Below are 16,533 nucleotides of genomic sequence, written 5' to 3' on the forward strand. Positions count from 1 at the left end.
AACTAAGTGAAACTTCATCTCAAAATCAAACATTATTTGTTCCAGGCACACTTTGTCAAAACTTTTTATATGTAATTGAACCAAATTCTGTTTGTTATGCTTAGAGAATTGTACTGACTTTTTCCCTGACAGTTTTCTCAATGTTTTATTATAAAATGAACTTTGATTTTAGTCCACTTTAAATTTTTCATTTTGTATAGGTTTTTTCCAGTTCTAGTTCCATGTGTTTCTTTTAAGCATAATAAGGTCTGTAATTCACTAGTTCACAATTTTATGTTCAGAAGAGAGCTCTCAATCTGTTAGATTATCACAACCAACCATCTATGTTGTGTGAGCTACAGAATTAACCATATCTAGCCCACCACTAAGTAAGCCTGGTCATTTATATCTGTTTAAAGATATTAATTGTTGTGAGCTTTGCTTGGCAGGCCTGGCTGATTGATTGACTCAGGGGTTGTTTTTGAGAAGACAGAACAGGACAATGTAGTTTTAATTAATTGCTAATATTTAACATTCAAACTAAGATGTAACTGTTTTCCCCAGTATTTCTTGATAGTTTCTCATTCTTTCTGTAATGATAAGGTCTAATTCCAACTTAGTTTTCATTTTTCAGATTTGAGGGGGTCTTTCTGTTTTTCACTCTTCTGTCTTTCCTCTTTTCCATAAAATTATTTTTCTTGAAGGGGCAAAAAAAAAAAAAATTATTTTTAAACACAGGTGAAAATCTTAATGTATAAAATGCATGGGTTAGGGATCTTGATTTCTTTTGCCCAATAGCTCTGTATTGCTTCTGTGACAGGGAGCATAAAAAAATTAAGTAATTTCACAATGTCAATTTATTCCTCCAGTTTATTTAATATTATTTTTAAAAATCAAAATAATCACAGTCCCACATCATTTGCATTGATTAAAACAACACAGAACAGAACAAAACAAAATATTACAATATACTGAAAAAACTAATATAGATATTAAAAGAGTGGCCAACATGAAAAAATATATTCTTTTCAATATTTTGCTTCGGATGTTCAGGTTCTCTTCTGGCACCAGCATAACCTCTATAAATGTCACTTCAGTCAACACCAGCTGAAAATATCTGATCTGTGATACCAGATGTAGCATCATGCACAGTTTCAACCTGCATGATTCTCTTGTAGCTGCTTCCTTCTGGTTTTCCTAGTGTCATACAGGTTTACAATTTCTCCAGGGAGTACTTTTCCCTTTTTCTGCTTTCCTGTCTGCTTTGGAATGACATCCCACTGCTTCTGTACCTTCTCCTTGTTCTAAACATGACATAGGTATCTGCTTCCAGGGGGATATTCCCATTCAATATAGTCAAATACTTTTGAATTCCCAAACTTCATCATTGCTTCTTAGTGTTACTTGCTCAGGGAGTCACCATACATTCCTCACTCATTCATTACACATCTGAATTCCCAGTATGTTAAAAGGAATTTCAAAAAGGGAAGATGAATTAGTTTAAAAACATAAAGCTCCTGGGTTTACCAGGTCTATTTCTTGGGATGTGCTAAGAGATCCTTGAAAGGTGCTAGATGTGCTCAGAATACTGGGAATTAGTAATGTTCATGAAAGTGTGTGATGTATCCAGCATCACTCCAATACTAGACAAACTTTAAATGGTGTAATGCACCTTGAAATGCTAACAATTTCTTTTCTCCTTTCCTATTAAGTTAAATCAATTCCAGCCTGACATGCCGCTGTATAAGTCCATATGTACAGTGTACATTTGGTGGTAGGTAGCCTAGTACTTGTTCATAGAACCTTGCTGTCCTTTGGTACACCTAAATGCCCACTTTACTAATATTCCCATGCACTACAAGCTGCTCTGCAGCCTATGACATGGCACTCAGCTGTAATTAGCACCAAAACAAGGAGTTAGTATGCAGGACACGGACAATTCTTTGACTCCAGATGCTGTATTCAAACTGCAGTGGTCCATTGAAGAAGTAGAGGTAACCTATGGAAAAAGAAAGTTAAAATGAATTAGAAAGATTCTAATTCTAGAATTAGAATTAAGAAATTGTGGTGTCATATCAAAATTATTCTTAAAATAGTAATTATGTTGCTTACATTTTTAATAATTCAAATGCAATATTTTCATATTTAGAATGCTGAGCTAAATTTTTTAAAGATCCTCATTCCATTTAGAACAAGATGGATCAGAGTTTTAAAAGTACTGATATTCTTTAATCTTGTGTCAAATTCTAATTGCACTTGATCAGGAAGATACAGGGTTGGCATTTTAAGACACTGACTCAGAAACACTCCTGAAAAGCTGGATAGGAATGGGTTCCAGGTATTACATTACAATACTTCTACTATAAGCATGTCACTTTAGGTTCCCTAAGCAAGGAGCTCTTGTTTTGGCCAGAGCATAATTTAGATCACAAAACTGATTCAGTCGAAAACAGAAGTGTTGATGTGAAGAAATTAAAATTACAAATGCACAATTTTCTACAAGACATTAATCTCAAGTTTCAAGGGCAATTAATTGTAATAAAGTTTCATTATCAGATTACGTACCATTTCTTTCATAGACTGCATCCACTTTATCACCAATTCCTGCGAATTCTTCCTCTATCAGCCTGGGGTAGCCTGCGTCCATAACCTCTGCCTCTTCATCATAACTATATTGAAAATAAAAGAAAAAAAATCAGGAGATTGGAGCAGCCTGGGAGTTTGGCCTGTGCCCTTTATATGTGTTGAAGTTACCCACACCCAAAGCAAGCCATCAGTCTTTGGATGCTTTCTGTCTAGTGCAATGGTAAAATGCAGGGTGATAAATGGCACACCTGCATCAGAAGTGGAATGAACACAAAGCAAATAGAGCTAAGTTTTCAGAACTGATCTATAAAGTATGTGTTATATGGACATAATTGTACCTGGATGTACTGGTACTACAAACCTCTCCTGAGGCTGCTTGGTCCAGTGATAGTGGGAAGGGGTGGTAATGTCTTAATTATGCGTGAGCCCCACTCATGGACAGTAAAAAAGAGACACCCTAGGGTGGGACTGATACCATTGCATGTCACACAAGCAACTCAAGGAGGCAAGATGGGAAATTTGTCTGGCAGGCATGACCACATTAGAAATTAGAGCACTTTGTTCTCATTTCCTTACACTCATTCAGCTTTTAAAATCTGTGCCCATATTTTTGTAAAAGCCTTGCATACACCTTTACAACATGTTGTAGAGAGCTGTAGCACCAATGAAAACCACAGACTGGATTGGCCAAATGCCTGGTTTGAACCAAACTCCTGATCTTTCCGTACAGCTGGACAGGTTATGACTAGGGACACCAAAACTGACCGTCTCCAGCTTACCTCCAGTACTTATTTCCAGTAAAAAAGAGAGTCTTGCCAGTGTCTTTAACGTGGACAGCTGCATCTATTCTTCTCATTTCTTTTGGGAATCCCATTTCATATATCTTTTTAGGGAAGTCTTCAACTATGTCGTAACCATTCAAAGCCCAGACTTTCTTTCCTGAAAATATGAACAAAGTATGGGTGAGTCTTTTGCAAGGACTCAGCTGTGAGAAAAGAATAAAATGAGGAAACCATGACCCCTATTTTCACACAAACAAACAGATTGTTAGGTCACACACTCAGTAGGTATTAGATTATTTATACTATGATTCTGGGCATCCTAATTAAATTGTACATCTAACTCACAGAAAATTTTATAGATGTGCATGAGGTGAAACCGTTTGTTTTTCGAGCAAGGAAGGTAGGATGTTTTATTCTTCAATTGATTACCTCTATATCACCTGTTGAGCTTGATTTAATATGTGTATTTTTCTGCCAACAACAAAATTGAAAACTCACCTTTAAACATGAACACAAGATCTTTGATGGGATTTTCATAAGCTGCATCTATTTTATTTGGAAGCTCTGGCCAAAAGGACTTAAGTAACACTAGTTCTGCCTCTACCATCTGAGGGTGCAGTCGCCAGAAAAACCTAGTTCAGAAAAGGAAGATATATTTTATGTTTCTTGTCATACTGTAGAATAGCAATATCTTTGTTAAGACAAGTATCTTTACAATAGTTAAAATAAATTACTGGTGAATTAATGGTTATCATATCACAGAATATTGAATAGACTGAGCCCCTCTTAGACCTTTCCTTTCCTCACAGCCATCAGCTGCAGACCATTTCTGTCACTCACACAGTGATCATCTCAAACAATAACAAATTTTAAGATTCTTTCTTTTAGAATAAGAGAAACACTGCTGTCCTATGTGAAGCTCCTGAATGCAGTAGAACTTCACCCAAATAAAATTAGCAGATTTATACATGTTGAAGAAATCGCATGAATTTAAAAATGTGAACAAAAGCATCAGTCTTCAGCCATATTATCTTCATATTGCTGGGAAGTCAAGTCTGTAGTTGCATTATAAATCCCACCTAAAAATATATATGATGCAATTTCTTAACATATATCTATATTGATTGGTGCTCTTTTAAATGCATATTTACCAAAATTTTTAGTAACAAAACCTGAAAGGGTGTTTTTGGTTGCTCAGACTTTATCCAGTACCCACCATCCTTGATATGAAAGTGTCTTTACCTGTCCTTGAAGACCAGCATTTCTCCACGAAGTTCTGTTATTGCATCAAGTGATAATTCCACATCACATTTCTCTGGTGTTTTGGGATGTTTTGGGTTGGGATCTTTGTCTCCAGCACCTGGAATGATATCGCATGATGTAAGCTTGACAGTGTTAATTTGCTGTCTATTGATCATGGTATTGAACAGAAAATGGAAGATCTCCCAAGATCATAATGAATACAAACATAACAGGTAAAAAATTTTTACAGAAAAATGTATTCTCTCTTTCCTCTAGCCAAATTAATTTATGAACTTTGCAGTTCAAGTGTGCTGCAAAGGTGTTAAATAAAGTTGCTTTCTTTATCCTAAGTTTTGAAGGTCCTCAAAAACCTTATGCTTTTCATAATGAAACATGGATAGCTCTGTTTCTACCTTTAGACTCTGTTTTACCTTCTCTTTTCAGGCAGGTCAAAAAGTAGGACTCTGGTCCCCATCACCTACCACTAAAGGAAAGAGGTCAGTGATGACCAACTGTTCTCTGCAGCATTAGTTATTTTTTCTCCCCTCTCAACTACTAAATCTAAGAGTCTCCTGTTCCAGTGAATCCTTCTTAATGGGTCATGACTGTTGTTACTGAACACATACAGCTCACAGTAACAGTGCAGCACATCTGCAGCAAGCTATAATGATACAGGAGATAAATACTATATATTATACAGATTTACCATAGAGTTCTTGGATCCCTTGCACATCATCATCAGGAAGCACAAAACCAGATTTTCCAGTGTATGTATAGATTGGGAACATCAAAGCTCCAGGGTCTCTAGAGTGTTCAAGTCCCAGTGAATGACCAAATTCATGGGCAGCAACAAGAAACAAGTTATAGCCTATAACAAACCACAGCAAAAGTAAATGTGCATCTCCTTGCATCACCATACTTGACACTGTGCTTTAACATATGAGACAATGAATGACACAACTGAATACATGGAAAAATTCTGCATAATTCATAAAGTCATAGAAAGGTTTGGGACCTTAAAGACCACCTAGTTCCAGCCCCCTGCCTTGAGCAGGGACACCTTCTACTAGATATAATTGCTTGTGAATTTTGAACTATGATAGATATTAATAAGGGCCTAAGCGATCTAGTGTCTCATAGCTGGTGTTCAGCCTAACTCTTACAAGACAGTGTTACTATGTAAGGAGATTGACATTTCTTGAAATTTCTTAGCAACTCCGGAAAGATCTAGCGTGAAGTCTTGATCCTACTCAAATCATGAACATTTTGTTGGGAATTCATCTGAAGAAGAGAGTCCATTATTGCAGAAATTAGCATTAATATCAGGAGGGTGACCTAATCCAGTGCTGAAAAAAATAGTGTTTTGTTCTATTAAATTCTGTCCGGAATAGGCAAGGTGATGAATTTTCAAATTAAATGCAAGCAGACAGTGTCCAGCTGAGGTATGTCTGCTATAGGCTTCAGTAAGGCAGTGCCCATCAGTCTGTGATCAGAACTAGCTGCCCTTAGTGAAATGCCAAAATGACAAAATCTTGATTGTGTAATTTTTTTGTAATCATTTCACTTAGGAATGTAATATCTTAAAATTTATGCTAAACACATGTTAAACTTCCATTCATGACTGGAGGTTAAACTCAGCGTTCTATGTGTGAACAGTGAACATAATGATGAACAAACAGTCAACAGGCAAAACAAACTGTCTACAGATATCAAACAGGGATAAATTTTCCATCTATCATAATCTCAAATAATCTCAGGACCTTCTGTTACCTTTAGAATCATCTGACCAAACTTCATCATCATCAAAATGAGCATCTCCTCCATAGTCTGGGCCCGGGGGAAAAGCATGTGCCAGTAATCCAGAGGGTCCATCAAAAGGGTAGAAGTCACCATGTTCTATAAAGCAAAATTCAAAACATCCATTTTATGTATATAGGAATATAGTTTACTTCTAAAATAAAACCAACTGGTTCTGTGTTACCTTTAGTGCCAAAGGAGATCATGATATCAGCTATACCACTTCGTATTCTGGTGAAGTTCAGTGGAGTCACATCAGACCAAACTTTAAATGCTTTTTTGAAAGCTCTGTCTACTTCATTACGTTTCAGATCTGAAGTGTAATTCATAATTCTGTCAAACAGATTAACATCTCCAGGTAAATTGTGTGAATTGAAGAAATATGCAATGCACTTTTATCTGACTGTACACCTCATTAAAAGTTTTTGCTTTTCTCATATGATCTTATCACATAACAAGGAGCTTAGCAACTGCATACAGTATTAAAAAAATTAAACATTTCTATCATCATTAAAATAATGCAGAGATATCTGCAATGATCCAACAGCTTTCTGTAATTGGTTTTCTATGCACCAGAGGATTTAGAAAGTGACAGATATATTCAATAGTAAGTAAAATCATACCAGTAACTTCAAAACTTTTATGTCATATAAAATATCTCATGATCCTCACTTCCTGGAGGAGCAGAACATTATCCAAAGTGATTTTTCATGGACTGTAATTGTCCATATTAAAGAAACATTTATCACTAGCTATGGAATGAAGAGATTTTACCATATTTAGAATCTGCTAAATAAACTCAGTCTGTAGCTATTGAAAGCTCCAGATATATGACCTTGCAGAATTAAAGCAGAAGGATCCACCTTCTGAACTGTCAGACCTTCACCTCCTAAGGTCAACTTTTCTGAGGTCATGGTACAGGGATTTCTCTGACCGAAGACAGAGCTCTACATCTGGGATGTGAAATGGAAGAGCTTGCTCTCACAGTCACACAGACTGGTTTGCATCTGCACATCTCTGTACAGGACAAGACAGAAGCAAACATTAAACCAGGTCCAAACAGAGATAAGGAGTGACCCAGAGAAGTGCATGATCTGGGCCCCTACCCCTCTTTCATTTGGCACCATGGATGTGTCCTGAGTGTCTGTATGGAGGTGAAATGAGGAGTTGCTGGCTTACAGCCCACCAGGTTTCCTTTTCCATGACAAAGTGCAATGGAAAAAATTCATGTGTACTTCCTTGGGCTGCAACGTAAGCTGGGAGCACCTTTCCAAAAGTGGGTCTGTAAGGGTTTTAAAATGCAACATTAATTTAGTCAAACACAAATGCACCCTTCTCACATCAACCTCATGTACTGAGCAACCCATTGGACAATATACCTGGAAAGAAGGTAATAATAGTAATAATACTCAAAATACCAGGCATTTACCTGTATGTCAAATTCATTTTTGACCATTTGAGTTTTCTAGGGAAAAAGTTATATTCCCCCACATCTGGGACACCACATCTTGGTTTCTGCATCAGCTCATATGTTTCTTCATCTAATTTTCCTGTCACCTCCAAGCCAAAAAAAGCTTGCATTTCCCGAAGTTTGGCTGCGACTGTGTTCCCACTCTTCTTCATTATGCCAGCAGGATTCGGGCGGAGATCATAGTGTGTCCTGAGATAGCGCTAAGAAGGGGAAAAGGAGTAATAAGCCTGATTTCCAAGCAGTTGTAACTGTGCAGCTTAGTGTCATTGGAACATGCAAATGAATTATTTTATACCATACCTCTGCAAACTGAAGGTCCCTTTCTGTGAATTCATGGCTGTCTTCAAGGGGAATAGGGATTGTCAGGCAAAATGACAAACCCATCAAGAAAAAGAAAACAGCAGCAAGTCCTGATTGCATCATGTTGGATTTCTGAAGTCTGAAGCCCTGATGTTTTAGAGAGCAGCTACCTTTACTTTTATAGTCCCAACCCAGTGAGTCACCACTTAGAAACAAGTTAGAACTTCCTTGTTGCTGGAAGTAAACATGCTTAGATGGCTGGTTTGTTTCTCCTCCCCAGCACTGTGGTTTAGGCATCCGTTCTCCAGCTGAGAGCTCTGAAACTGTACCTTTGTATAAACATGAGGTCTCTGAATATTGACATAAACTGCGGGAAGAAATGGGCATAAGCAAACCACACTTGTTGATTATTTTGCAGTAACTTCCACTGGCAATAACTGGCAACAATGCTGCAATAACTTACTTTTCTTTGCTAGAAAAATCGGCTTTTTTACCATTTGATAAACAATAAAAATACATAACAAGGGTCCTTATTTTAAAGTAAAATCTGCATCTTTTCAGTAATTGCACTACTTCAAAAGCAATTTTTAGTAAAATAACACTATAGAATATACAATATGATTTTGCTTCTGTAAAGAACTATAACTCCATAGCATTAACAAAAATGTTAATTCAGAGATCCTTAAAGAGAATTTCTATCTATATTACAGAATACTTTACTGTCTGACATACTCAAAAACAGAAATGCTAAATATCAGGAAATAGATTAAGAACATTTAAAAGCATTTTTTTTTAGTAACAAAGGAGGTCATGTAGAGTGACTAATTAATACAATTTATCTTCCAAAAATCTGAATTTAATTTACTTTATGAGAAGATGATAACATAGATCAATGAGAGAGCTAATACTTTGAGAGAGGCAATCTACCAGCTACAGATAGACAATGGATTTGTGTGTCAAAATAACAAAAAAATGTGATTTTTTTTTTTCTTATGAAGTGGATAGCAGGAAACATCTGCCATTATGACAGAAATGGTCATTACTATACCTCAAACATAAGGTATCACCACAATCTCAGCTCCTGCTATAACTTGTATCATATCACCTGCTGACAAGCACAGGTCCAAGGGGAGATGTGGTTTCTGCTGAATTTGCCTCGCTCTTTCATGGATAATTTCTTTTGCCTGTATGGAAAACCTCAGGCAGCTTTCTGGCAGACAATGGTACAGGCATCCTGGAATACAATACCCTGATGTGGATTTTCCTTTGTTGACAAAACAGGAAAACAACAAAAATCAGTGAAGCTGAATGTGTAAAAGCTCTATTACTCAAACAATGATAACTGTGTGTTTTATGATGACAAACAGCAAAAGCAAATAATGCTGAGAAGAATTTGTTATGTAGGCTGTTTCTGCCTCTCTGCCCATCTCAGCCACTGCTAAATATGGTCACAACACTTAGGAACAGACAACATCTTTTAAAGCAGTTTGTATATTCTCCTTTACATTGTCTGTCAGCAGCACTGAGGCTTTTGCTCAGCAATGGATATAAAGACTGTTAATTAGTTATTCCACCTTCCTGAGAAATGTTCTCCCCTGAAGTGCTTCAGGACAAGCACTGGATCCATACTGCCAGTGCACCCTTTGCTAGTGCAGACTGCCAGATTAACTCTGTGTCCCATTTCTTTCCCTCCAACATTTCTGTACTGACAGTTGCAGCACTGCTTTGAATAATGTTGGGATACCCAGTTAGCAGATAAGCAGTGTTTACAGTGTATTTTGCTTGCTTTGTGTGGAGCTTAAGAGCAGTGGTGCAGCCTTTTGTTTCTTGTGGCTGTAAGCAATGCTTTCCTGGAGATGATGAAGCTGGGAATGTTATTGTTGTTCATAGCACTACCCGACATAGCTCAGAAATCTATGAGTGAAATGAATAGTTTAAAACTCTATGGGTAACATTTCACTAAATTCCAAATTCTCTGAATTTAGGTTCTTTATACATAAAAAAGCACAGTTTTATACTGCCATTTGTGTATCACTGCCCCTTACCAGATGTAGTTAAAAGGTTTTTATTCTGTGTCAAGTCCCTGTAGAATTACTCTTTCTCAGCTCAGACACTGGGGTCTTTGCTTCTGGAACAGGAGAGATTTCTTAACCAATTGTTACTGCAAAAATGTGATCAGTCCATTACACTTGAGGAGAAGATGATCCCAAATTATCGCTCAGTGGTTTCAGGTTTACCTTAATAAACATAGGTCAGCTTACTGCCAGTTAAAGGTGACACCAAATATTCAGTGACAATATTGAATTATATAAATATAGAACTAAAAATAAATATTTAGCTTGGCTCAAGAGTAAAATTAAAGAACATTGTTAGCCTACCCAACAATACTCCCAGGAGATGTGGAAACCTGTTCTTTAAAATGTTTAAGCTGCAGTCAACAAAGCAGTAATAATTATAATTGTCTTGCATTAAGAGAATGATATATTAGGCAAGGAAGAAAGATTTTCCACTTTCTGTGATTTTTTTTTTTACAAATGCTCTGAAGTCATTTGAAGTTCACTATGAAATCTCTTTCAAAAACTTTGCTTTTGTTGCCTTTGGAGAGCTGTCCTGAGGCATTTCTAAAGAATAATATAAAAAATGGGCAAAGTAATTACAGGAATAAACTAGAACAGGCAGCTTTTCTGAAAACAACTTCTCTTTGTGCAAGAAAAGATGAGTAAAGCTGGATCTTTGCTACTGTAGGAGAATTAAATGAAATGAACACATGAAGAAATAGTCCACTGTAGTGAACAGATTCTGCATGTGAGTAGAAAAACATACAAAGAGAAAAAAAAAAAAAACCACCAGGGAGTCTGTAGCTATTTTGTCACAGGGAGTAAATCAAAAGGCTAAACCTAAACCTGTTTTTTGAAAGACTGTGTGCAATGAGCCATTTGAGGGTGTATTATGGCTGAATCATGTTTTCAGAACATTCAGTTAAATCCTTTGAGAGTCCTGGCAATGTAAAAATACAAAATCCTATATGTTTTCTTACACATTTTATTGTTATTTATACAACATCAGTGGCCAGAAGCCTAAACTGAGGCATGGATTTACGTCTTCTGTAGACAAAGCAAAGCAGCAATGGTGAAAGGCCATGCAAGCAAGCAAATAAAAGGCTCAAAGAAAATGAGTTTTATTCCCCCTTTTTCTGAAACAGTGTCACAGATGCAGTGTATGATGATATTTTTTAGGGGAGATAAAGTCTTGACTGAGCTGGGAACTAAGTAGAGACCCCTGAAGGTCTTACCTTTATATATAGTATCTCTTTAAAACCTCAAACAAAGGGAGTTTTTAAAGCTGGCACTGACAAACAAGAAAGTCAAAGCCACCCAGTGTTGGGTAATGTAAGGTGCAAAATCTGTGGATCAGGTGATGCCACTGTCTGAAGCAGAAAATTAATTTAAAACTATGAAGAGAGGTGTAAATTAAGGTAAAAACAGTCAGCAGTGGTTCATAGACCTTGTGCTGACCCCAGTGCAAACAAGCAAGCCTGGAAAGTTTTATTTTAAAAGCTCTGAAACCCACAGAACTGCTGACTAGTAAGATTTCAACAAGCACTGCAAAATTTCTGCAATTCTGTCATCTTGTGGGTGTGGGTAAAGTTAGCTGGACTGATGGTAATTTACACAGGCACTGCAGAGACTGGAATAATCATGATGGTCTTCAACCCCCAAGGAAAAATGGAAAATGGGGGATGGAAGATGTGTCAAGGAGAAATTAAATGACTTAAAGCAACATTTAGGTACTATTTATTTGAAAACAAGAATTGAGCCAACCATGTGATTTCAACATACCTTTTGCTAACACAAATAATTGAAAGGTGCCCTGTTTTGATTTACAGTCTGTGTTTGGTGCCCAAAATAACAGTATATAGTGAATGTGGTGAATGATCACTGACCCTGAAACAGCAGACACTTCACTTAAGAAAAATAAGCAAAAGTCAATGGTCCCATTTGTTAATGCTTCTTACCACAAGGTAGTTGTATTTCAAGTGAAACATTTCCAGTGCCTGGGCCTGTGCCATCACATTTAGATGAGTTTCCTCTGGGAAAAAGGATGTTATTCTGAGGCCCATTGTACAGATGGGTAAATGGAGTCTCAGAGTAGTTCCAAACACATGGAAATACTCTGGCTCTGCCTCTCCAGGTGAACTCCATCTCTGGGACCTGTGACAAAAAGGGGAGGCCAAGACAACTGAGCTGGGATGACAGGGGATGTTGCAGCAACCTGACTCCTTTTTATATTAAACAGCAGCATCCCTATGCCATTTGATAGCAAAAAGATGTTATCAGGGAGCTCAGAGATGTTCAATATGGTCCAGTGCCAGAAGCAAGAAACATATAAACATTCCCAAGAGGCAGTGACTCTTGTTTGAATGAGACCCTGTAGACTCTGTGGAGCAGAGATGAAGGGCACCAGAGATGAACTGCCTTTTTGTCTGCAGAACTAAATTTGGGCACCTTCCTGGGTGCTGTGTCTGAAGTCTCATTATAATCAATGAAGTCAAAACACTCTCTAATCCCTAGACAGCAGTTTAGTTTATTACACTGAGGTAGGCACCTTGGGGCTATTTCAGCTGCCCACAGACAGATTTCTAACGTTGCCTGAAGGACAGAGCCCTCATCAGTCCTGTGTCATATCTGATTGTCCCATGCAGATGCCTTGGGTTCCCCCTGCACCTCATCTGGCATTAGATACCTTTCTCTAGGCTGCTGTGGTGAGTCCCTCACCCCTGGGCTTTGCTGGCTCAAGAGGAGCCCCAGCTGGCTCACACAGAGATACTTCGCTTCAGGTGACCTCTTCTGGAGTTGAACTTCTCACCAATTTTCTGCTGATGCCTGAAGAAGCCAGGAGCTGTCACACTGCAGGGAATTGTTGTGCTGCTGCGCAAGGTGGCAGCCCTGCAGCTGGTGGGCAGCTGGGCAATATCCATTCCTTCCACGACAGTGCTCCTGCTCACAGCTCATCTGACCTGGGAGAAACAGGGACCCTGCCTTATGCCCACAGGCAAATTGAAAGAGAGAAAAGCCTTCAAAGAGCTACATGAATCCAAATTTTCTTTGTCCAAACAAAGTGACTGCCTAGATCAAGTACAAAATATCTACTTATCTCTATTGCTAGAAAAGTGTAGGTGAATGAGTTCATGAGTTTGTGTCTAGCTAACATAACTTTAATGCTTAGGGGAAGGAGCTGGTCAACACTACAATAAAACTAAAGGAAAATGAAACTATGAAAATAGATTCAAGGTAAAAACTTAATTTTCTATTTTTTTAATACATCCATCATCTTAATCCCCTTTTTAAATTCTAATATTTAAGATTCCACACAGTCCCAAAAATATATTTAAAGATTATCTTGGTGGCACTGTGGATCTCTGACACTCGTAAGTAGGTCTTAGTATGGTTTGATGTATTTTATTTCTAGTGTCTGCCCCAAAATACATATGTTATGTCCTTAAAGCATTTTTATTTTAGCTCTTCCATCATAGTAAAAAAGGTCTGTCATTGTCTTGTCAATTTACTGTTTAAGTACTTTGCTGTAGCAACTTTATCCTTAAAACTTAAGACCCTCACTATGAACGGATAGTAATTTTTCATAGTTAATTGTAACTGTTAAAAAATCTGCATTAGGAAGAAAAATGCATTTGATGGTTTATCAATAAAGCAATTCAACATTTTTTTCTAAAATTTTGGGGATTCAGGAATTTGAATAAATTACCCAAAGGAAACAGAAATTTTGCATGTTAAATGTCTAAGTGGAGTTTGAATTTTAAATTTGTGGAATCTATACCTTCAGGAGGGACAAATGTCTCCTTCAGGAGTGTGAAATGAAAATTAATGTAATGTGCTCTGAAACACTTAAGTTCAGAGTAAATTTGAAAATTTGGGCTAGGAGCCTAACAGAAACACACAAGTCTCATTCCTGCTTCCACAAGCACTTTTCTCTGACATATGCTAATACATTTACTATTGATAATGAAGGCTCATAATTTCTGATTTGAATTTCTGTTGGTCACTTCTCAAGAGCACTGTATCTTCAGTTCCTCTTAAGTAATAATAAGCCACAGATGTCTTCACTGGACTAGATATGTCAAGCCAGTTAGTTTGTCGTACTTAACTACAAAGTTAAGCACTACAAACTGTAGTACTTAACCCCATGAAGGCTTTTGTTTTTCTAGGTATTGTAAGAAGAAATGAAGCAGAGGAACAGGGCAGGTTTGGTGTGGATTTCAAGGGTAGAGAGAAAGTGTCTCTTCAGCACCAGTGAAAAATATGAGAGTTGTGTCCATTGTTCGTAAGATATGTTCATATTTACTGAATGAGGTATTACCTGACTCCTTCCAGAGGCATCAGTCATTAAAGGTACACCCTAATTGAACTGTATTCCTGATTTCTTACATTTTTCCAAGCCTGTGTCTATTGGAATTTCCATCTGAGTGCTTACAAACTTCTTTTCAAGATCAGAGCCTCTCATATATGCACACAAATAATTTTGTGAATTCAGAATTATATTAAATGAATTTAAAAAGTTGCATTGACATTATCTGAAGGAGAAAGCATCACAAATCTTTTGGACAGGTACTTGTCCTTCATGGAAATACATGAAAATAAAGTTTACTGTAAATTTTTTATTTGTAAGGAGTTTTATGTCCAAAACCATACATTTTAAAAAACATTTAGGAAAGGAAGTTTAAAGTTTAAAGCCGTGGGTTTTGCTTGCCAACCACATTACTGTTGTTTATACAACTGGGCTGTTTACAAAGCAGTTTCTCAACCCCATTGCAAAAGCTCTTGAGGGAAAGGGGGGTATAAACTAGAAGACTGATGCATACAGTTTTATAGAAAGTACAACAAGCAAATGGTAAGTTTAAAATTAAGGTTTGGATAACTGGTGAGAGATTACTAAAGGTGAGTTTAAAAAAACTCCTGGTGCTACCTAGCAAAGTGCATATTTTCAACCATAAAGTGGTGTGGCACAGAAATAAATGTCAAAATTTTCCCATTAAAAAGAAATATAATAAAAAGAGGGTTCTACATTTAATCATAAATCTCACTTCCACATTTGGATCAAATTCATGGTAGACCACCAAGATGATGGGGTTGGAGCACTTGCACTGTGAGGAGAGGCTAAACAGCTGGACTCTGCCTGGAGCAGTGACAGCTTCAGGAGGACCTAACAGCAGCTCCCAGTGCCTGTGGTGAGGTTTCCTCAGTAACCAAACATCAAAGTTAGATATTTTGAAAACATTGTAGTGAATATGCTTATGTGACACTTTAGGCATACTCAAGTTCCATACATCACAGATTTTTGAGTGAGAATTAGTAATAAACATAATAAGCTGGGGCTCCATATATTGGCTGTCATTTGAAATTATCATGTTCAAATTTATCAGTCAATATCTTCATGATATCAGTGAATTTTCAGTAACTGTGAAATACTGATAAAAAAGCGATCTAGAAAAATTAAGCAACCAATATAGTTCACAAATGCAAATAACTATGATTCAGATTAAGTTCTCAAGATAAGTATTTGCAATATTTTGAACATTTTATTTAGCCTATCTAAAGCCTCAACACTCTCTTGCACACTAACACTGCTCTATATGAATAATATGAAGAGAGTATTTTCAGCCATTACTCCAGATTTCCTAATTTCTCTGCCATTCTGACATCCTACTCTTTTTACCCTCTGCTATATAAATGTCCTTCTTTATTCACTTTCAGAAGAAGACAACAGCTTCCATTCCTCTTTTTCACATGGTAGCTGTGGGATGGAATGACAACAAAAGAAAGGAATTTCCGCAGTGTTCCTGATAAGTCATGAGAAATGAATTTTTCATCACACTATCTCCGTTCTTATGTCAGCTGAAAAATTCCATTCATGTATCCCTTAGACCTGGCATTCAGCATTTTCTTTTCTGTACTAGTAGATAGCAAGATGTCACTTCTTCCTACTAGCAGATAGCTTCTTTCTCTTCTTCCTCTTTCCTAATCAGGCAGTGTGCTCTGATTCACTGCATTGATAAAACCAACTGCTAGTAATTCAAATTGGCTAGTGGGGGTTAAAGGATTTGGTTCAGAGAAGAAGACTTGCAAAAGCTGTGATGCTAGAAATGCTTGTTCATATCCATGCTGAAAAATTAAATTCAATAGCTTTGATGTTGCAGAAGATGCCAGGAGATAATGGTTTAGCTAGGGTTACCTGGAGCCAGATGCCCAAACAAAAATGATCAGAGGGATGGAGCACCTCTCCTGCAAAGGATGGAATCCACTGAACAGTGCACCATCAAATCAACCTCTCTGCAGTTTAGAGAGAAGGGCATTGTGGGGA

General features: G+C 37.2%; 1 protein-coding gene across 1 annotated transcript; it reads right to left on the reverse strand.

Moving 5' to 3' along the window:
* Positions 1 to 831: 831 nt before the first annotated feature.
* On the reverse strand, positions 832 to 8,663 carry LOC100217703 (collagenase 3). The gene is made up of 10 exons (XM_030269950.4): positions 8,158 to 8,663; positions 7,816 to 8,057; positions 6,571 to 6,719; positions 6,360 to 6,485; positions 5,296 to 5,457; positions 4,590 to 4,707; positions 3,846 to 3,979; positions 3,345 to 3,504; positions 2,545 to 2,648; positions 832 to 1,978 (listed from the first exon to the last, which is right to left on the reverse strand). Exons 1-10 carry the CDS (start codon positions 8,542 to 8,544, stop codon positions 1,878 to 1,880), a joined length of 1,683 nt encoding a protein of 560 aa, XP_030125810.4. The 5' UTR covers positions 8,545 to 8,663; the 3' UTR covers positions 832 to 1,877.
* Positions 8,664 to 16,533: the final 7,870 nt, after the last annotated feature.

This window comes from Taeniopygia guttata, chromosome 1 (genome assembly GCF_048771995.1).
Source record: "Taeniopygia guttata chromosome 1, bTaeGut7.mat, whole genome shotgun sequence".
Classification (NCBI taxonomy): Eukaryota; Metazoa; Chordata; class Aves; order Passeriformes; family Estrildidae; genus Taeniopygia; species Taeniopygia guttata.